The sequence below is a fragment of the Mobula hypostoma genome, chromosome 3 (assembly GCF_963921235.1).
Source record: "Mobula hypostoma chromosome 3, sMobHyp1.1, whole genome shotgun sequence".
NCBI lineage: Eukaryota > Metazoa > Chordata > Chondrichthyes > Myliobatiformes > Myliobatidae > Mobula > Mobula hypostoma.
The window spans coordinates 227,205,337-227,228,279 of record NC_086099.1 but is presented as its reverse complement, the minus strand read 5'-3'; the positions used below and the strand labels follow the sequence as shown (position 1 = coordinate 227,228,279).

At 50.6% G+C, this 22,943-nt stretch overlaps 1 protein-coding gene across 2 annotated transcripts in view; it reads right to left on the bottom strand.

Moving 5' to 3' along the window:
- The window catches only part of mroh1 (maestro heat-like repeat family member 1), a 141,921-nt gene that overhangs the window by 20,835 nt on the left and 98,143 nt on the right, over positions 1–22,943 (bottom strand). For both annotated transcript variants that reach the window (XM_063044670.1, XM_063044671.1), the window contains 7 exons: positions 21,942–22,046; positions 20,905–21,040; positions 17,945–18,057; positions 15,901–16,053; positions 7,421–7,575; positions 2,533–2,698; positions 1,961–2,163 (listed from right to left, as the gene is read on the bottom strand). In XM_063044670.1, the coding sequence (XP_062900740.1) occupies positions 1,961–2,163; positions 2,533–2,698; positions 7,421–7,575; positions 15,901–16,053; positions 17,945–18,057; positions 20,905–21,040; positions 21,942–22,046 (1,031 nt within the window). The remainder of the gene's footprint in view (positions 1–1,960; positions 2,164–2,532; positions 2,699–7,420; positions 7,576–15,900; positions 16,054–17,944; positions 18,058–20,904; positions 21,041–21,941; positions 22,047–22,943) is intronic.

Genomic DNA, 22,943 nt, shown 5'->3' with positions numbered 1-22,943 from the left:
GCTTGTTCCACGTCCCCACCATCCTCTGGGTGATCAAAGTTGCCCCTCAGGTCCCTTTTAAATCTTGCCCCTTTCACCCTAAACCTACACCCCCTCCCCACTCGGTTTAATACTCCTCTACCTGGGGAAAGACCGTGATCACCTGTACCCCTCGTGGCTTTATATAATTCTGCTGCAAGGTCACCTCAACCTGTCCTTGTAACACAAGCCTGTCTATCTTTGTGTTCTCCACATCATTTTCTGTTGCTCTCCCACCATCCCTCCCAGCAGGGAGACCAGAACGTACGCAGTTCTCCAAACCTGGACGACGCTTTCTACACGACACCCCAGCTCCTGCGCTCAGTATCCTGACTGCCGAAGGCCAGTGAGCCGAACACCCTCTCCAGCAACCTGTCTACCAGCACCACCATTTTCAGGCAACCATGTACTGACACCCAGAGATGTCAGTACATAGTTTTACTGGATAGACAGGCAGATAGAGAATAGACAGAGACAGATAGACAGTGACAGCTAGCAGTAAAGAGAGATGAAGAGACCCTGCGTCGGGTCCTGTCATTTTTCTGTGCAGGTCCTGCCCAAAATACAATGATCTAAATTAAACTCCATCTGCCATCCCTTGGCCCAGTTGATCAAGGTCCTGCTATAATCTAAGATAACAATCTTCGTTCTCTCTGTACCACCAGTTTCATTTGTCATTCTCAAACTGTGTCGGTCACATTCTCATCCGAATTGTTAAACACTGAACGGGACAGAACAGTACGGGTCCCGTCGTGCCACGGTATCGCACGGTACGGGCCCTGTCGCCGCGGAGTATCGCACGGTACGGGCCCCATCGCCCCACGGTATGGGCCCCGTCGCCCCACGGTATCCCACAGTACGGGCCCCGTCGCCCCACGGTATCCCACAGTACGGGCCCCGTCACCGCGGAGTATTGCACGGTACGGGCCCCGTCGCCCAACGGTATCGTACAATGACATCGTCTCACGATGTCACTAAATGTTTCACTGTACGTGTGCCAAATGTAACACCCTGGGAAAGGTTTCACTGCTAATGAAATGGTTTTTCTGTAGCTGCCGTGTTTGGGTTATGGCTAGAGATAACGGGGGCTTTGGAATGTTCGCCATCTAATGAAGGGAGTGTTTTTTCTCTTGTGTGTGCCTGAGAGCGAGGTGATCTGGGTCTTTTGTTTGGCGAGAGATGAAGTGAGAAGACGCGAGAAAGGGGAGGCCACAGACAGCAGGACGGAGTGGGGCCAGAAGTCGACGAAGCCTGGGGAAATCGATGTAGGACCAACGGAAGGGAAACCGTCAGCTCCAACTTGTGCACGTTAGACTGTTTCATTAAAATGGGCCCTTTACTTTACTAACCCTTTAGTCAAATGAAGAATTATAAAGCTAAATTGTTTAATTGCATATGGTGTACTGGCTGTTATTTTGTGGTTCTGATTTGTCACGGGGGAACAGATCACACAGCATCCACACAAACAGCAGGTTTTGCACCTCAATCTCACACATTTGCTGGGGCCAGAGATTGTCTTCCCAACAGAACCCGAGGGTTACACAAATAAACTCAAAGCTGAAGATGGGTTCCTGACCTCACAATCGACCTCGTTATGACCTTAACTCAGTGTCTGCCTGCCTGCCCTTTCTCTGTAAATGTTACACTCAATGCTACATCCCGTTTCTGGTTTAACCTTGTTCCTCCTCAATGCACTGTGTAGTGACCTGATCTGTCACAACAGTTTGCAAGACAAGCTTGTCACTGTATCTCGGTACACGTGATTTCAATCTATACCAGTGATACCTTGTGGGTCACTGGGCTGATGGCCTTTGACCCGATCCTATGACCTTTGACCACCCATCACCTCTCAGTCACCCGTCCCCATCTTCGGAGAACCCACCAGCCCTCAGGATGGTCAACACAACAAGCCTCCCCCCGATGACCCTCCCCTCTCACTTACCTGCAGACGTTGAAGGTCCTGGGGAAGCGGATCTGTGCAGACCCCCGCCCGTCCTTCGCCTGATTCGGTGGGTCTTTGGGCAGCCGGACCCCCACGGTGGAGCCAACGCGGAGGAGGGTGGAGGTGAAAAGCAGCGGGTAGAGGAGACCGATGGCCTCGCGCATCTCAGGCTGGGACAGGAGCTCGGTCAGAGCACAGGTGATCTGTGGAGATGTGGCATGGCAGGGGTTCAGTGCGGGGGGGGGAACCCCTACCAACACCCTCAACCTCAGCAGTGACTCCTGACCCCAACCCTACATCTGACCCCACCGCCACCCCTGACCTTAACTGTCACCTCTGGCCCTGACCTGAACATGACCCTCACCATGACCCTGAACCCAACTGTGCCCCACTCAACCTCTGACCTAAACATGACCCCAAAACCCAACGGTGATTCCACTGCTGACCCTAGCCCCATGACCTCTGACCCACGACACCAATAGGACCCCGAACTTAACCCCAATCCTAACCTCTTCACCAAACCCCATTCCAACCCCGGGAGGAGGGAGTAGAGAGGGCAGTAGGGGACTCACGGCCAACGGCTGGAGAGTGGCTACGCGGACCACGTCCTTTCGCAGAATCGACTCCTTGCGTTCCTCGTACGGCAGGTGCTTGTCCAGCCGCTCGGTCAGCAGCTCCAGCGCGGCTCGAGTCAGGGTCGTGTCCACCGCCAGAGCCCGCCACATCTCGCCCGTGGGTCTGTGGGGGGAGAAGGGGGGAGAGAGGGAGAGAGACTGCGGTTAGTTTCAACACGAGGACACTGCGCACCCTCCCAGCCCCTGGCCCGTCCCCACCCTGATCTGTGTGTCTCTGAAAACGGGCGACAGACCGACAGGGTGCCAAAGCTGCTTGGTACATCGGTCAGGGCAGAGAGTACAAGGGTTGGGACGGGACGTTACGCGTTCTGCGGGTGAGGCCACTCTCGCAGTATTGTGTGCAGTTCTGCATTCACCCAATTATAAGGAGGATACGATTCCCATGTCCTCGTTGTCCACGGGAATGGTACCGGAGGACTGGAGGGAGGTGAATGTCCCCTTGTTCAAAAAAGGTAGTAGGGATAGTCCGGGTAATTATAGACCAGTGAGCCTTACCTCTGTGGTGGGAAAGCTGTTGGAAAAGATTCTTAGAGATAGGATCTATGGGCACTTAGAGAATCATGGTCTGATCAGGGACAGTCAGCATGGCTTTGTGAAGGGCAGATCGTGTCTAACAAGCCTGATAAGAGTTCTTTGAGGAGGTGACCAGGCATATAGATGAGGGTAGTGCAGTGGATGTGATCTACATGGATTTTAGTAAGGCATTTGACAAGGTTCCACATGGTAGGCTTATTCAGAAAGTCAGAAGGCATGGGATCCAGGGAAGTTTGGCCAGGTGGATTCAGAATTGGCTTGCCTGCAGAAGGCAGAGGGTCGTGGTGGAGGGAGTACATTCAGATTGGAGGATTGTGACTAGTGGTGTCCCACAAGGATCTGTTCTAGGACCTCTACTATTCGTGAATTTTACTAACGACCTGGATGTGGGGGTGGAAGGGTGGGTTGGCAAGTTTGCAGACGACACAATGGCTGGTGGTATTGTAGATAGTGTAGAGGATTGTTGAAGATTGCAGAGAGACATTGATAGGATGCAGAAGTGGGCTGAGAAGCGGCAGATGGAGTTCAACCCGGAGAAGTGTGAGGTGGTTCACTTTGGAAGGACAAACTTCAAGGCAGAGTACTAAGTAAATGGCAGGATACTTGGTAGTATGGAGAAGCAGAGGGATCTGGGGGTACATATCCACAGATCCCTGAAAGTTGCCTCACAGGTACAAACCCCATTTCCAGAAAATTTGGGATATTTTCCAAAATGCAATAAAAACAAAAATCTGTGATATGTTAATTCACGTGAACTTTTATTTAACTGACAAAAGTACAAAGGAACGATTTTCAATAGTTTTACTGACCAACTTAATTGTATTTTGTAAATATACACACATTTAGAATTTGATGGCTGCAACACACTCAACTAAAGTTGGGACAGAGTTAAAATAAGATTGAAAAGTGCACAGAATATTCAAGTAACACTGGTTTGGAAGACTCCACATTAAGCAGGCTAATTGGTAGCAGGTGAGGTATCATGACTGGGTATAAAAGTAGCGTCCATCAAAGGCTCAGTCTTTGCAAGCAAGGATGGGTCGTGGCTCACCCCTTTGTGCCAAAATTTGTGAGAGAATTGTTAGTCAGTTCAAAAGGAACATTTCTCAACGCAAGATTGCAGAGAATTTAGGTCCTTCAACATCTACAGTACATAATATTGTGAAAAGATTCAGAGAACTCAGAGACACCTCAGTGCGTAAAGGGCAAGGTCGGAAACCACTGTTGAATGCGTGTGATCTTCGAGCCCTCAGGCGGCACTGCCTAAGAAACCGTCATGTTACTGTGACAATTATAGCCACCTGGGCTCGGGAGTACTTCGGAAAACCATTGTCACTCAACACAGTCTGTCGCTGCATCCAGAAATGCAACTTAAAACTGTATTACGCAAGGAGGAAGCCATACATCAACTCTATGCAGAAACGCCGGCAAGTTCTCTGGGCCCGAGCTCATCTCAGATGGACTGAAAGACTGTGGAACTGTGTGCTGTGGTCAGATGAGTCCACATTTCAGCCAGTTTTCGGAAAAAACGGGCGTCTAGTTCTCCATGCCAAAGACGAAAATGACCATCCAGATTGTTATCAGCGAAAGGTGCAAAAGCCAGCATCTGTGATGGTATGGGGGTGCATCAGTGCCCACAGCATGGATGAGTTGCATGTATGTGAAGGTACCATTGACTCTGAGGTGTATATTAGGATTTTAGACAGACAATATGTTGCCATCAAGGCGACGTCTCTTCCCAGGACGTCCATGCTTATTTCAGCAGGACAATGCCAGACCACATTCTGCACGGGCTACAACAGCGTGGCTTTGTAGACACAGGGTGCGTGTGCTTGACTGGCCTGCTGCCAGTCCAGATCTATCTCCTATTGCAAATGTATGGCGCATCATGAAGAGGAGAATCAGACAACGGAGACCACGGACTGTTGAGCAGCTGAAGTCTTATATCAAGCAAGAATGGACAAAATTTCCAATTGCAAATCTACTACAATTAGTATTCTCAGTTCCAAAATGATTAAAAAGTGTTATTAAAAGGACAGGTGATGTAACACAATGATAAACATGCCTCTGTCCCAACTTTTGTTGAGTGTGTTGCAGCCATCAAATTCTAAATTTGTGTATGTTTACAAAATACAATTAAGTTGGTCAGTAAAACTATTGAAAATCTTTTCTTTGTACTTTTGTCGGTTAAATAAAGGTTCACGTGAATTAACATATCACAGATTTCTGTTTTAATTGCATTTTGGAAAATATCCCAACTTTTCTGGAAATGAGGTTTGTAGATAGGGTAGTTAAGAAAGCTTATGGGGTGTTAGCTTTCATAAGTCGAGGGATAGAGTTTAAGAGTCGCGATGTAATGATGCAGCTCTATAAAACTCTGGATAGACCACACTTGGAGTACTGTGTCCAGTTCTGGTCGCCTCACTATAGGAAGGATGTGGAAGCATTGGAAAGGGTACAGAGGAGATTTACCAGGATGCTGCCTGGTTTAGAGAGTATGCATTATGATCAGAGATTAACGGAGCTAGGGCTTTACTCTTTGGAGAGAAGGAAGATGAGAGGAGACATGATAGAGGTGTACAAGATATTAAGAGGAATAGGTAGAGTGGATAGCCAGCGCCTCTTCCCCAGGGCACCACTGCTCAATACAAGAGGACATGGCTTTAAGGTAAGGGGTGGGAAGTTCAAGGGGGATATTAGAGGAAGGTTTTTTACTCAGAGAGTGGTTGGTGTGTGGAATGCACTGCCTGAGTCAGTGGTGGAGGCAGATACACTAGTGAAGTTTAAGAGACCACTAGACAGGTATATGGAGGAATTTAAGGTGGGGGTTACAAGGGAGGCAGAGTTTAAGGGTCGGCACAACATTGTGGGCCGAAGGGCCTGTACTGTGCTGTACTATTCTATGTTCTATGAAGGATGTCACTCAGCTTGAGAGCAGGCAGCAAAGATTCACCGGGATGTTCCTGGGACTGGAGGGTTCGAGTCGTATGGAGAGACCAGTCAGGATGGGACTGTTTTCCCTGGAGTGGAGGAGGCTGAGAGGTGATCTTTCGAAAGGTTACAAGATCATGGTGGGCAGAGAGGAGATGGATGGTCAGAGTGTTTTTGCTGGAGTAGCAGAGTCCAAAACTAGGTTTAAGATGAGAGGGGAAAGATTTGAACTTTAAGGAGAGCTGAGGGGGTGACACTTCCACACAGGGGCTGGTGGGTGAGTGGAACGAGCTCTCAGAAGTGAATGAGGTGGGTTCAGTTCCCAAGTTCGGACAGGTCCATGGAGAGAAACATGCACAAAATGCTGCAGGAGCTCAGCAGGCCAGGCAGCATCGATGGAAAAAAGTACGGAAGACGTTTCGGGCTGAAACCCTTTATTTGGTCTTGCCGAAGGGTTTCGGCCCAAAACGTCGACTGTACTCTTTTCCATCGATGCTGCCTGGCCTGCAGTTCCTCCAGCATTTTGTGTGTGTGGCTCGGATTTCCAGCATCTGCAGATTTTCTCTTGTTTGTGAGGTCCACGGAGAGGGATGGTTAAGAAGGATCTGGGCCAAACATGAGCCTATTTATTTACTGAGATAGAGTGTGGACCAAGCCCTTCTGACCCTCTGATCTGCACCACCCAGCAATCCCCCGATTTAACCCCAGCCTGATCTCAGCACAACTTACAAAGGACAATTAGCCAGCCAACCGGTACGTCTTCGGACTGTGGGAGGAAACTGGAGCACCCGGAGGAAACCCATACGATCACAGACTCTTTACAGGCAGTGGTGGGGATTGAACCCGTGTCTCCTGTACTGTAAAGCCTGGTGCTGACCACTGTGCCTCCGTGACGCCCCAAATGGGACTTGCTTAGAAGCTAGTGTAGCGGTTACGCAAACATTTCAGAGCAGCAGTGATCAGAAGTACAGGGTTCAATTCCTGCTAGGCACTGCCCACGTTCTCCCCGTGACTGCGTGGGTTTCCTCTGGGAACTCCAGTTTCCTCCCACAGTCCAAAGACGTACGGGTTGTGGTTGGTGAGTTGTGGGCACGCTATGTTGGCAACACCTCTGGGCTGCCCCTCCCCCCCCACTCCCCAGCTCATCCTGGGACTGTGTTTGTTGTTTCACACAAATAGCACATTTCACTGAGCGATTTGATGTACGTGTGACAAATAAAACTAGTCTTTTATCCTGGCCAGTATGGCTGAGTTGGGCTGAAAGGACTGTTTCTGTGTTCCTGACCTGTCCCAAGTTCCACAATCACCCCCTTTTCCCCCATGACGCCAGGCCAGGCTGGGATGGGACGGGGTTACCTACCTGTCGAAAGGCAGCGGCTGGGTGAGGAGGCAGGAGATCACGGCCACCAGGTTTTGTGAGGCGAGGAGGGAGACTGTCTGTAGCACGGACGTCTGCACCTGCTCCGGGCTGATGCACTCCAGGCAGGAGTGTAACCGTGTCACCATGTCCGGCACCTGTGGGCGACCGGCAGGGTCAGGGACGCTGACGTCCAACATCCTCTCCCCATCCTCCAAACTCCCCTCCCTCTCTCCTATCCCCAACTCCAACCACCCCTCCCTCCCCTCTCCCCTTCCCAATTTCCCTCCGCCTCACCTCCCCACCCTCTCCCCCTCATCCCTCCCCTCCTCCAACCTACCCTCCCCACCTATCCCCAACAACCTCCCCTCCCTCCCCTCTCCCCTTCCCAATTTCCCTCCACCTCACCTCCCCGCCCTCTCCCCCTCATCCTTCCCCTCCTCCAACCTACCCTCCCCACCCCCCACCTATCCCCAACCTCCCCTCCCTCCCCTCTCCCCTTCCCAATTTCCCTCCACCTCACCTCCCCACCCTCTCCCCCTCATCCTTCCCCTCCTCCAACCTACCCTCCCCACCCCCCACCTATCCCCAACTCCAACCTCCCCTCCCTCCCCTCTCCCCTTCCCAACTTCCCTCCCACCTCACCTCCACACCCTCTCCCCAACTTCAACCTCCCCTCCCTACCCCCTCTCTCCTTCCCAACTTCCCTCCCACCTCCCTCCACCTCATGCCCTCCCTTCCGACCCCCCCTTCAACTTCCCCTTCCCTCACCCTCCCCTCCTCACTCTCCTCCCTCTCCCCCACCCAGCCCTGAACCAAAGCATCACAGCTTGGGACGGCCAGTGCTCTGTGTGAGACTGTGAGAAACCGCAGAGAGTTACCAGAAGGAGCGGCTTCTCCCCCTTCAGTCCACGAAGCCAAAAGGCATCGGAGCAGAACCAGTCCCTTCAGCCGATCAATCATTTACTATCCCTCTCAACCCCCATTCTCCTGCCTCTTCCCCATAACCTTCAACGCCCTGACTACTCAAGAACCTATCAACCTCCACTTTAAATAAACTCAATGACTTGGCCTTCCCCTCCATGGCAATGAATTTCACAGATTCACCACCCTCTGACTAAAAAGTCACCCTTCCTCTCTGTTCTCTGTCCTTCTATCCGGAGGCTGTGCCCTCTGGAACTAGACTCCCCATCATGGGAAACATTCTCCCCACATCTAACTAGGACTTTCAACATTCAATGAGATCCCTCTCATTTTTCTGAACTCCAGTGAGTACAAGCCCAAAGCCATCAAACACCCACATCCAACCTCTTTACTTCCCAGAATCACTCTCATGAACCTCTTCTGGACCCTCTCCAATGCCAGCACATCCAGCACATCTTTTCTTAGATGTGGAACCCAAACAGCAACGGCTTGTGAAGGCTCACATCACGTCCTTGCTTTTCTCCTCTGTCTACCAGGGGATACTTTGGAGGATCGCAGAGCTGAAGCCTTTGCTGAACACAGGCTCTCACTGACAAGGCTGGAGATACGGCAGAGTGAAATGGTGAAGACACAACAAGCTGGGAACAGCTTCGGGCTCTCCACCACCAGATATCTGAACGGTCCGTGAACCCATCCCTTTTCCGCACTACTTACTGTTGTCATTTCGAGTGAGTTTTGTCTCAGTGACACAGAGAAACAAATGTCACATCATTGACGATAGAGCTGAACCTGAACTCAGTGGGTCAGGCAGTATCTGTGGAGGGAAACGGGCAGTCAACGTTTCAAGTCATCAGGACAGATGACGAATTTCAAACTGAAATGTCAACTGCAGATTTGCCTCCTCAGATGCTGCCTGGCCTGCTGAGTTCCACCGGTTTTCCACATATTGCTCTCAATAACAAGTTACCTTCTTTTGATTTTGACCCAGCAGTGGTGGGGTTATAGTTGGGAGCTTAACATCAAAGGAATATACTTTGTACTGAAAGGACAAGCAGGAAGGCATAGGCAGGGCGTGGTTCTGTTGGTAAGAGATGGAATTACATCTTTAGAAAGAGGTGACATTGGGTCAGAGAATGTTGAATCTTTGTGCGTGGAGTTAAGGAATTGCAAGGGTTAAAAAAACATCATGTGAATCATATATAGGCCTCCAAATAGTAGCCAAGATGTGGGGTTGAGATTGCAAATGAAGCTGGAAAAGGCATATAATAAGGGTAATGACACAATTGTAACAGGGGACTTCAATATGCAAGGGGATTGGGAAAATCAGGATGGTGTTGGATTGCAAGAGAGGGAATTTGTTGAATGCCTACGAGATGACTGGATGATCAGGAAGCTTTTTAGAGCAGCTTGTGCATGAACCTCTCAGGTAAAGACCATCTTAGATTGGGTGTTGTGCAAAACCCTGATTTTATTAATCTGCTTAACATAAAGGAACCCTTAGGAGGTAATGATCATAATATGATTGAATGCATACTGCAGCTTGAGAGGGAGAAGGATAACTCACATGTATCGGTGTCGCAATGGAATAAAGGGAGTTACAGAGGCATGAGAGAGGAGCTTGCCCAGGTGGATCAGAGGGGGATACTGGTGGGGATGACGACAGAACAGAGGCGCCTGAAGTTTTTAGGAATAGTTCACGAGGCGCAGGATAGATATTTCCCACAGAAGTTCTCAAATGGCAGGGTAGGCAGCCATGACTGACAAGGGAAGTTAAATAGAAATAGGCATCTGTTAGTCTCGTGAGACCATGGATTTGCGCCTTGGAAGGTTTCCAGGGCGCAGGCCTGGGCAAGGTTGTATGGAAGACCGGCAGTTGCCCATGCTGGGAGTCTCCCCTCTCCACGACACCAATGTTGTCCAAGGGAAGGGCACTAGGACTAACAGCTTGGCACTAGTGTCGTCACAGAGCAATGTGTGGTTAAGTGCCTTGCTCAAGGACCCAACACGCTGCCTCAGCTGAGGCTCAAACTCACAACCTTCAGATCACTAGACCAATGCCTTAATCACTTGGCCACACGCCAACACTATTAACGAATGCATAAAAGCCAAGGAAAGGGCATATAATGTAGCAAAAGTGAGTGGGAAGCTTTTAAAATTCAAAAGGCAACTAAAAAAGCTATAAGAAGGGAAAAGATGAAATATGAGGGCAAACTAGCCAATAATATAAAGCAGGATTCTAAAAGTTTTTCTCAGTTATATAAAGAGTAAAAAGGTGAGAGTTGATATTGGACCACTGGAAAATGATGCTGGTGAGGTAGTAATGGGGGACAAAGAAATGGCAGATGAACTTAATGGGTACTTTGCACCTGTCTTCACTGTGGAAGACACTAGCAGTGTGCCAGACGTCTGTGAGTGCCAGGGAGCAGGAGTGAGGGCCATTGCTATTACAAAGGAAAAAGTGTGAGGCAAACTCAAAAGTCTTAAGGTGGACAAGTCACCTGGAGCAGGTGGACTACATCCCAGAGTCCTGAGAGAGGTTGCTGAAGAGATAATGGATGCATTGGTCATGATCATTCAAGAATCACTTGATTCTGGCATGGTCCTGGAGGACTGGAAGATTGCAAATGTCACTACACTCTTTAAGAAGGGAGGAAGGCAAAAGAGAGGAAATTATAGGCCAGTTAGTCTGACCTCAGTGGTTGGGAGAGTGTTGGAGTCTATTATTAAGGATGAGGTTTCGGGGTACTTGGAGATTAATGTTAAAATAAGTTAAAGTCAGCATGGTTTCTGTAAAGAGAAATCTTGCCTGACAAATCCGTTAGAGTTCTTCGAGGAAGTAACAAGCAGGGTGGACAAAGGAGAGGCAATGGATGTCATTTACTTGGATTTTCAGGTGTTTGATAAGGTGCCACACGAGGCTGCTTAACAAGATAAAATCCTATGACGTTACAGGAAAGATACTGGCATGGATAGAGGAATGGCTGACAGGCAGGAGGCAGTGAGTGGGAGTAAAAGGGGCCCTTTTCTGGTAGGCTACCAGTGACTAGTGGTGTTCCTCAGGGGTCAGTATTGGGACCCCTGCTTTTCACATTGTTTGTCAACGTTTTGGATAATGGAATTGATGGCTTTGTGGCAAAGTTTGCAAATGATACAAAGATAGGTGGAGGCAATTGCAGCAGGATTTAGACAAATTGGAAGAATGGGCATAAAAGTGGCAGATGGAATACGGTGTTAGGAAATGTATGATAATGCATTTTGGTAAAAGGAACAATAGTGAGGACTATTATCTAAATGGGGAGAAGATTCAAACATCAGAGGTGCAGAGGGATTTAGGAGTCCTCGTGCGAGACTCCCAGAACATTAATTTACAGGTTGGGAGGGAGGGGAGCGTCGACTCAGACTAACTGGCCTATAATTTCCTCTCTTTTGCCTTCCTCCCTTCTTAAAGAGTGGAGTGAGAGGCCTGCATCAGGCATTTTCGTGCCTTACAAGGCGCAGATTGGAAGTCTGTGTGGGGCGCCACTCCTCGCACAGATACGAGAGCAATGTGTGGTTAAGTGCCTTGCTCAAGGGCACAAACAAGCTGCAACAGCTGAGGCTCGAACTAGCGACCTTGAGGTAACTAGACGAACGCCTTAACCACTTGGCCACGTGCCCAACAGGTTGAGTCTGTGGTAAAAAAGGCAAATGCAATGTTGGCATTTATTTCAAGGGGAATAGAATATAAAAGCAAGGAGATAATGCTGAGCCTTTATAAGACACTAATGAGGCTGCAAGTATTGTCAATGGTTTTGGGCCCCATATCTCAGAAAGGATGTGTTGTCATTGGAGAGAGTCCAGAGGAGGTTCATGAGGATGATTCCGGGAATGAAGGGGTTAACATATGAGGAGTGTTTGGCAGCTTTGGGCCTGTATTCACTGGAATTTAGAAGAATATGGGGGAGATCTCATTGAAACCTACTGAATGTTGAAAGGACGAGAGAGGGTGGATGTGGAGAGGATGTTTCCTATGACGGGGGTATCTAGAACTAGAGGGCACGGCCTCAAAATTGAGGGACCTTTTATAACAGAGGTAAGGAGGAATTTTTTTTAGCCAGAGAGTAGTGGATCTGTGGAATATTCTGCCACAGACTGTGATGGAGGCCAAGTCCGTGCGTATGTTTAAGTTTTCTGATTGGTCAGGAGATCAAAAGATTTGGTGAGAAGGCAAGTGTGTGGGGTTGAATGGGATCTGGGATCAGCCATGATGGAACAGCAGAGCAGACTCAACGGGCTGAATGGCCTAATTTTGCTCCTGTCTTATGCTTGGCCAGAGAACTGAAGCAACATTGCTGCCTGCTGTCCGGAAAGCGAAAGCGAAACTGCAGCAAGGACTGAGATTTTCTACGAATACCAAGTTTAACTGGCGGTTAACTATATGCATGCATACAGCTAAACAAAACAGCGTTCCTCTGAGGCAACAGTGCAAAACACACCACATACAGTCACACAGAGCACACAGAAAGCTACCAGGCAGTGATACAGCCAGTCAGGATGCTCTCAACTGTGCCCCTATAAAAAGTTCTTCGGATCTGGGGACACATACCAAACTTCTTCAACTGTCTGAGGTGAAAGAGGCACTGTTGTGCTTTATTCACCACACAGTCGGTGTGTACAGACCACGTGAGAACTTAAAGCTGTTCACCCTCTCAACCCCAGATCCATTGATGTCAATAGGGGTGAGCCTGTCTCCATTCCTCCCGTAGTCCACAACCAGCTCCTTTGTTTTTATGACATTGAGGGAAAGTTTGTTTTCTTGACACCGCTGTGTCAGAGAGGTGATTTCTTCTCTGCAGGCTGCCTCATTATTATTTGAGATGAGGCCAATCAATGTAGTATCATCTGCAGATTTAATTAGCAGATTGGAGCAGTGGGTGGCGACACAGTCATGGGTATACAGAGAGTAAAGGAGGGGGCTTAGGACACAGCCCTGAGGGGCTCCTGTGTTGAGGGTCAGAGGGGCAGAGGTGAGGAAGCCCACTCTTACCACCCGACAGCAATCTGACAGGAAGCCCAGGATCCAGCTACACAAGGCAGGGTGAAGGCAGAGGTCTCTGAGCTTCTTGGCGAGCCTGGCGGGAACTATGGTGTCGAATACTGAACTGCATCCTCACATAAGCATCCCTCCTCTCCAGACGTGGAAGGATGATGTGTAGAGCTGTGGCTGGAGTGGGAGGGAGAGTGAGAAGGAGAGCGGGAAGGAGAGCGGGAGGGAGGGCGGGAGGGCGGGCGGGAGGGAGAGCGGGAGAGCATGTGCATGAGTGTGCGTGAGTGAGTGTGTGTGCACATGTGCAGGTATACTCGTGTGTGAGTGTATGTGGGTGTGTGGTGCTCAGTGTGAGTGTGTGTGGAAAGGGGTTTCTGCTGCTGTTGTTGTTTTGTCACGGCTGATGTTGATCTGCTGAATGCTCTGGGCACATTAGGTTGGTCTGGAATTTGCGACGATACTCACAGAAAAGCACAGCACAGAAACAGGCCCCTTGGTCTACTTAGTCTGCAGCAAATCATTTAAACCGCCAACTCTCATCGACCTGTACCCGGACAATGGCCCTCTGAACCCCTCCCATCCACGTATCTACCCAAACTATTCAAACGTTGAAATCGACCCGTATCCATCACCTCCACTGGCAGCTCGTTCCACACTCTCACCACCCTCGAGTGAAGGAGTTTCCCCTCATGTTCCCCTTAAATTTCTCACCTTTCACCCTTAACCCATGACCTCAGGTTGTATTCCCACCCAACATCGGCAGAAAAGGCCTGCTTGCATTTACCTTATCTGCACCCTCATAATTTTGTATCTCTCTATCGAATCTCCCCTCGGTATTCAGTATTCCAAGGAATAAGTGGTTGTGAGAGTTGTTAATGCCAACTACATGTTTCAATATGCACATAGTAAATAAATCTGAATCTAATTATCCTTTTTCATCAGTTTTACATACACGGAACACCGGACGTACACAAGGACATTACCACAGTGTGGGAGTGTGGTTAACAGATTTTCCAAAAGGCTCAGGGACAAATCAGGCCTTAGGATGACAAAGATTAACTCTTCATCTCTCAGTCTAGCTCGCCGTGGCCCTTGTCTGCCTGGCTGCACCCTCTCTGTAGCTGTCACAGTGTGTCTGCCTCCTGGAGAAGGGTCTCGGCCTGAAACATCGAATGTTTATCCCCCTCCACAAAACCCTGTCATCTCCACCATGGACAGTCCTGAGCCCAGTTCTGAGAGGGCGAGGGTCAGGCACGGGGCTCACAACCCCATCCCAAAGAAACCCAGAGCTACAGAGACACCAACAGAAGCTCCAGAGACAAAATACTCTGCAGATGCTGGAGTCTATTGCATCCGGTGCTCCCGGTGCGGCCTCCTCTACATCGGTGAAACCCGACGCAGATGGGGGGACTGCTTCGTCGAGCACCTCCACTCCGTCCGCCACAACAGATAGGATCTCCCAGTAGCCACCCACTTCAACTCTGCTTCCCACTCCCATTCAGATATGTCCATACATGGCCTCCTCTACTGCCATGATGAGGCTAAACTCAGGTTGGAGGAGCAACACCTCATATACCGTCTAGGTAGTCTCCAGCCCCTTGGTATCAACACAGAATTCTCCAACTTCCGGTATTTCCCTCCCCCTCCCTTCCCTTATCCCTATGTCACTCTGCCCCCTCCCCCTGCTGCCTATCACCTCCCTCATGGTTCTACGTCCTCCTACTACCCAATGTGTTTTCCCCTATTCCTTCTTCACCTCCCTGCCTCCCCTCCCCCCACCCCTTTATCTTTCCCCTTACTGGTTTTTCACCTGGAACCTACCAGCCTTCTCCTTCCCACCCTCCTCCCACCTTCTTTATAGGGCCTCTGCCCCTTCCCCCTACAGTCCTGACGAAGGGTTCCGGCCCAAAACGTCGACTCATCATTTCCACGGATGCTGCCCGACCTGCTGAGTTCCTCCAGCGTGTTGTGAGTGTTGCTGAAGCTCCAGAGACCTCATCCCTGGATGAAGAAGGGTCTTCGAAGACAGGCTACACCTGGGGACAACTTGAAAAGACTGACCCAGGACAGAGGGCATTAGATACGAGAGCAGGATTAGGCCATTCAGCTGCTTCATTCCATCGTGGCCCATCCATTTCCCTCAACCCCACTCTGCTGCCCCTTCTTCCCTTAACCTTTCACACCCTGACTAACGAAGAACCCATCAACCAACACTTCAAATATACCCAGTGGCCTCCACAGCTGTTTGTGGATTCACCACACTCAGGCTACAGAAATTCCTCTTCCACCGCTGTTCCCAATGGACGTCCCTCTGCCCCGAGACTCGCCAGGGGACTCTGTCCAGCTGCTCTTGGCAGCCTGTGCCCCAGTTGGGGTGGTGGGCTTACAAAGAAGATCCTGCCGTGTTACCGGCAGCCAGGTCCCTGCTCACCGGGTTTTCGGGTCACCGGTTCACCTTGCCGATGATTCTGCTTGCCCACAGTCCTTCACTAACCCGGTCACCGGTAGCTGGCGTCGCCCACTGATCACTGACCTGGCCGCTGAGGCTGCTGCCCCGGACCCTGACGATGGTATTCATGACGACAGAGGCTGCGCTGGAGCAGTTGGGGTAGGGATCTAGCAGACCCTCGAAGAGCAGGAAGAGTAGGGGATGCAGCTGTCCCTGGGGAATGGACTTCGCAATCACCTGGGAACAAGGTGAAGAATCAGAATCAAAGAAACAGGCCATTCAGCCCACTTCATCCATGCTTTACCCGTGTTTAGGTTAGCTTTATTTGTCATACGTACATAATGTACAGTGAGACACACCGACTGCGTCAATAACCACCACAGTCTGAAGGTTATGCTGGGCGCAGCCCGCGAGAGTTGATGTTGCCATGTACCTGTGGCTAATAACGCTAATCTATTCTCCCTCTGGCATCCTGTTCCATTAACCTGTGTGAAAATCTTACCCCTCACATCTCCTTAAACGGTCACTCCCCACACCTTAAACCCACAGCCTTGAGCTCTAGACTCTTTTTATGTTTTTTCCACATTTCTCAGTTCTCCACGTTATTTTCCATCTGCTGCTTCCATAAGCCATAGGAACACAATTAGGCCACTTGGCCCATCGAGTCTGCTCTGCCATTCCATCATGGCTGATTTACTATCCCTCTCAACTCCATTCTCCAGCCTTTTCTTATAACCTTTGACACTTTGACTAATCAGGAACCTATCAACCTCCATTTTAAATACACCTAATGACTTGGCCTCCACAGTCGTCTTTGGCAATGAATTCCACATATTCACCAACCTCTGGCTAAAGAAATTCCTCCTCATCTCCATTCTAAAAGGATGCCCCTCTATTCTGAGGCTGTGTCCTCTGATCTTAGACTATCCCACCATCGGAAACATCCTCTCCACATCCACTCGATCAAGGCCTTTCATCATTCAATAGGTTTCAATTCTTCTAAATTCTAGTGAATACAGGCCCAGAGCCATCAAACACTCTTCACACGACAAGACATTCAATCCTGGAAGCAAAGTGAGGCCTCACCAGTGCTTTATAAAGTCTTAACATTCCATCCTTACTTTTCTCTTCTAGGCCTCTTGAAATGAATGCTAACATTGCATTTGCCTTCCTCACCTCAGACTCAACCTGCAAATTAACCTTTAGGGAATCCTGCACAAGGATCCCAATTCCCTTTGAGCCTCAGCTTTTTGTATTTTCTCTCCATTTGGAAAATAGTCAACCCTTTCATTTCTTCTACCAAAGTGCATGACCATACACTTCCCGACAATGTATTCCATCTGACATTTCTTTGCCCGTTCTCCTAATTTGTCTAGGTCTTTCTGGAGCCTCTCCACTACCTATCTTCACATCATTTGTAAACTTTGCAACAAAGCCATCACTTCCATCATCCAAATCATTGACATATAACATAAAAAGAATCGATACCGACATAGACCCCTGGGGAACATCACTAGTCTCCAGCAGCCAACCAGGAAAGGCTCCCTTTATTCCCACTCTCTGCCTCCTGCCAATCAGCCACTGCTTTATCCTCGATAAAATCTAGATCCCCTGCACCTCATTCTTCTAAACTGCAGTCAGCACAGGCCCAGAGGCAACGATCTCCGATATCAGGTTAACTGATCACTGTCAACTGTCCCGTGATTAGGCAAGGGTTAAACCAGGGGCTGCTGGTTGGGCCAGATGGATCTGTTCTGCTCTAAATAAATAAAGTTTAATCTTCCTCTTCTCCCATTAACCTCGGTGTCAAAAAACTTACCCCTCGGATTCCCTTTAAACTTCTCCCCCCTCCCACTTTAACCCTCAATTTCTTCACTCCCGTTTTGTTTTTTTTAGCCACATTTCTTATAGTTTTCCACCTGATCTGTCGTATCCAGGTCGATGAAATCAGCTCAAACTCACCGTCTCGGTATCTCCTGGTCTCACACTGCCACCTAGCTCTGTATCACCAATAAGCTCCCCCACTCATCGTCTGCCAGTCGCCTCGGTCACAGTCCACGGGCAGGGTCCCAGCCCCTCCCAGAGCCATCTGAGACACCCTCCCTCAGGCCGCCCCACCCCGTCTCACCTGCCCGATCTCGGAGCAGGTACAGAAGAGAGCCCCGCCCTCTGAGGAGTCCAAGGAATCTCGGAGAGTCTGGAGGCGTTCCAGATCTTGGTCTCGGTGGTCCGAGGCAAATCCTGTGGGCAGTGGGGTGGGGGGGGGAAGTGTCAAAGAGGGAGTCAGAGGTCAGAGGGGGTCAGACTGCAAGCAAAGACCAATCCCATTCATTGCTTTGTGTCCTGTTAGCCTCCCCAAAGATTCCCTCCTCCCCACCATTTCCCATCCTCACCCTTCTCACTCTTCTTTCCCCCTCCCCATTCAGTTCTCCCTCTTCAGCTGTTTCCTCTGTCCCGCTCCTAAATCTCCATCTTCTCGTCCTCTCGCTGTCCCTCAGTCTCACCCTCTGCCCCCACCCACACAACCGCACCTTCCAGCTCCCCATCCACCCCTCCTCCAGTCTCCCCACCCTGCATCCCACACCCACACAACCCCACCTTCCACATCCTCCCATCTCCCCACCCTGCATCGTCCACTCTGCCCCTCCAATCACGAATACTTGCCCTTTTCCTCTCCACCTCCTGAGCTACCCCTTCCCCATTCCCTCCACAACCCCATCACCACCTCCATCTCCTTCTTACTCATTCCCCCACCCTCCCCCTCCCCACTGCCCACTATCCCCCCTCTTGCCCTCTTCTGATCTACTCAAAGCTGGAAGTAAATTTATTATCCAAGTCCATAACTTTGCCACAGAGGGTGCCAAGCCCGGCTGCGAGAGGAGGGTTGGACATGGAACCAGCAACCCATCCTGGGAAAACCCAGAGCTACTGAAACTCCTGGGAGAGGAAGGATACACCAAGGAGATAGGCTACACAAGATGAAAGACTGGCCCAGGACAGAAACTCTGGCGAGCCGCTGTGCCCCAGTACGGGTAAGTCGGGACGCATTTCTTACATGGAGGAGCCGGAGGATGGATGATTATCATGGATCTACACGAGGACGGTGAGGAGGGTTGATGAGTAATCTGTGTTCAGATCTCTATCCAAGGAGTGGGGAGAGGCAGGACCTCACTCCCCCATCTGACCCAGAATGGCCACAAACCTGCCCTGCCAGCCTCCGCTGGAAAGTGGAACGAGGTGGGACTGAATAGCACAGTCACAGAGGGCCGAATGGCCTCTTCCCCTGTCTGAACACATAACATACCGTCTCCTCCACTCCACCTGTCCCTTCTGTGAGCAGAAGTCAGTAAATTTATTATCAAAGTGCATGCACATCACCATTCATTATCCCCGCACATGACTGGAAGAAAGGTGGAGGGGAGGTAGTTTTGAGGAAATAGGGAGCCTACAGAAGGAGTAATGGGGGACAAGGAGAATGGGCAAAGAAATGGCAGATGGAATACAGTGTTGGGAAGTGTACAGTCACGCACTTTGGTAGAAAAAATGAATGGGTTGACTATTTTGTAAATACAAAAAACGGAGGTACAGAGGAACTTGGGAGTCATTGTGCAAGATTCCCTAAAGGTTAATTTGCAGTCAAATGTGAAAGGTCTTGACAGAGTGGATGTGGAAGGGATATTTCCAATGGTGGGAGAGTGTAAGACCAGAGGACACAGCCTCAGAATAGAGTGGTGTCCTTTTAGAACAGAGATGAGGAGGAATTTCTTCAGTCAGAGTGGTGAATCTGTGGAATTCTTTGCTACATGCAGCTGTAGAGGCCAAGTCATTGGGTATATTTAAGGCAGAGGTTGATAGATTCATGACTGGTCAGTGCATGAAGGGATACAGGGAGAAGGCAGGGGATTGGGACTGAGAGGTATAATGGATCAGCCATGATGAAATGGCGGAGCAGACTCGACAGGCCAAATGGCCTCAATCTGCTTCTGTATCTTATTGGTCTCATGGGTTTGCCCCTTTGGCACAATCATTTCACTGGAGCTGAGGAAGTATAGCAGCTCCATGGTGGTCCCAGGTTAGTGGCAATTGTCGGATTTGCTCTTGCTGCTACATACCAAATGAACATCAGCATTTGGCTGTGTCTGATTGTGGTAAGCAATGACCTTTTGTTGATTCATGCTGAGTCACAGTCATAGTCATACTGTATTGATCCCGGGGGAAACTGGTTTTCGTTACAGTTGCTCCATAAATAATAAATAGTAATAGAACCATAAATAGTTAAATAGTAATATGTAAATTATGTCAGGAAATAAGTCCAGGACCAGCCTATTGGCTCAGGGTGTCTGACCCTCCAAGGGAGGAGTTGTAAAGTTTGATGGCCACAGGTAGGAATGACTTCCTATGACGCTCTGTGCTGCATCTCGGTGGAATGAGTCTCTGGCTGAATGTACTCCTGTGCCCAACCAGTACGTTATGTAGTGGATGGGAGACATTGTCCAAGATGACATGCAACTTAGACAGCATCCTCTTTTCAGACACCACCGTCAGAGAGTCCAGTTCCATCCCCACAACATCACTGGCCTTACGAATGAGTCTGTTGATTCTGTTGGTGTCTGCTGCCCCAGCACACAACAGCAAACATGATCGCACTGGCCACCACAGACTCGTAGAACATCCTCAGCATCGTCCGGCAGATGTTAAAAGACCTCAGTCTCCTCAGGAAATAGAGATGTCTCTGACCCTTCTTGTAGACAGCCTCAGTGTTCTTTGGGTTTGAGCCACAGTTCATGAGCCCAAACGTTGTCGTGTCCGTCTGGATTGGACTCTATAGTGGGGTTTGTAGGCTGAGGTGTCAGTTCTGTGTTTGTGATGACTGAAGTTATCCACCTTGGTTTAGGAGCCTGGTGATTGCAGGTAGCAACTCCCTGAACCTGGTGGTGTGGGACTTGCAATTCAGTACCTCTTGATGGTTGCAGTGATCTCCCCATCCATCACCTGCCACTATTCCCCCCTCCTCCTCACCTCCTCACCCTCCATCACATACCTCCCCTCCAATCACCAACACTCCATCTTCCTTGTCCTTACACTCACCGGCGTATCGCTGCTGGATGCAGAGGAGGGTGTGAATCCCCTCCACTGCGTTCTGCCGTACCGTCACCAGTGGGTCGGTGCTCCGGGGGACCAGGCGGCCGATGATTGTCCCCAGGTTGTGGAAGGTCACCATGGCCTTGGGGAACAATGGAAGGGGGCGTCAGTTTAATGTTGTCACACGTACCGAGGTACAAAGGCCTCGAAAAGCTAGATCGTGAGGTCAAGAGCTCATCTTATTGTGCTTATGAACCATTTGGAATTATAAGGAAAGACTAGTTTGGAGTTTTAAGGACTTCATTGGGAAATTAGGTACGATATAGAGTGGGAAGCCTGTCCAGCAAACTGCTCGTACAAATCTTTCGTTACAACAGTGCACTGAGGTCATACTGCCGAGAGCAAATGTTCATGGTGTTTATACCCTGGGAGCATGTGTCCATATTTATAGAGCATTACAGCACAGAAACTTCCCTTCAGCCCATCTAGTCTGTCCCAAAACTTATTCTGCCTAGTCCCATCGACCTGCACTTGGCCCCTCTCACCAATATACTTATCCAAACTTCTTTTAAATGTTCCAATTGAATTTGCATCCTCCACATCCACCAGCAGCTCGTTCCACACTCTCACCACCCTCTGAGTGAAGACGTTCCCCCCTCAGGTTCCCAGTCAACATTTCACCTTTCACCCTTAACCCATGACCTCCAGTTGTAGTCCCACCCAACCCCACTGGAAAAAGCCTGCTTGCATTTACCCTCTCTATACCCCTCATTGTCTTGTCCACTTCGATCAAATCTCTCGATTGTCCTACGCTCCTGGGGATAAAATCCTAACATAGTCAACCTTTCCCACGTGGGGTGAGGGTGCAGAGGGTGGGGAGAGGGATCTTAAGGTCAGAGGAATCATCTTTCGAAGAGGGATAGGTTTGAGACCCTGGAGCCGGAGGGGTTTCTGGCGGGGAGGAGTCTGGATGGAGCGGAGGAGGCGCAGGACCAACGTGTTCTGATTCCGTGGGGGGGGGCGGTGATGGGTCACACACTCACCCGGACGTTGAGCTTCTCCAGGTAAAAGGCCAGCAGATTGGAGAGAATGAGTACGGCCCGATCCCGCTCCCAGTCCCTGGCGGAGGTGATCCAACCCTCGAGGTGCTGAGGGGAGCGGAGGGAGGAGAGGAGGTGGAGATTAGATTTCGTCACATCTACATCGAAATGGGTCGTTTGCGTCAAATGTAATCAGTGAGGATTGTACTGCGAGCAGCCCCCGAGTGTCCAGCAAGGCACGGCCACAAACACTAACACTGGGGGAGAGGCAGGCGAGAGGGGAGGATGGAGGGGAGTGGGGGGGGCGAGAGGGGAGGATGGAGGGGAGTGGGGGGGCGAGAGGGGAGGATGGAGGGGAGTGGGGGGGCGAGAGGGGAGGATGGAGGGGAGTGGGGGGGGCGAGAGGGGAGGATGGAGGGGAGTGGGGGGGCGAGAGGGGAGGATGGAGGGGGGGCGAGAGGGGAGGATGGAGGGGAGTGGGGGGCGAGAGGGGAGGATGGAGGGGAGTGGGGGGCGAGAGGGGAGGATGGAGGGGAGTGGGGGGCGAGAGGGGAGGATGGAGGGGGGGGGGGCGAGAAGGGAGGATGGAGAGGAGTGGGGGGCGAGAGGGGAGGATGGAGGGGAGTGGGGGGCGAGAGGGGAGGATGGAGGGGGGGGGGGGCGAGAGGGGAGGATGGAGGGGGGGCGAGAGGGGAGGATGGAGGGGGGGGGGGCGAGAGGGGAGGATGGAGGGGAGTGGGGGGCGAGAGGGGAGGATGGAGGGGAGTGGGGGGCGAGAGGGGAGGATGGAGGGGAGTGGGGGGGGCGAGAGGGGAGGATGGAGGGGAGTGGGGGGGCGAGAGGGGAAGGATGGAGGGGAGTGGGGGCGAGAGGGGAGGATGGAGGGGAGTGGGGGGCGAGAGGGGAGGATGGAGGGGAGTGGGGGGCGAGAGGGGAGGATGGAGGGGAGTGGGGGGCGAGAGGGGAGGATGGAGGGGAGTGGGGGGCGAGAAGGGAGGATGGAGG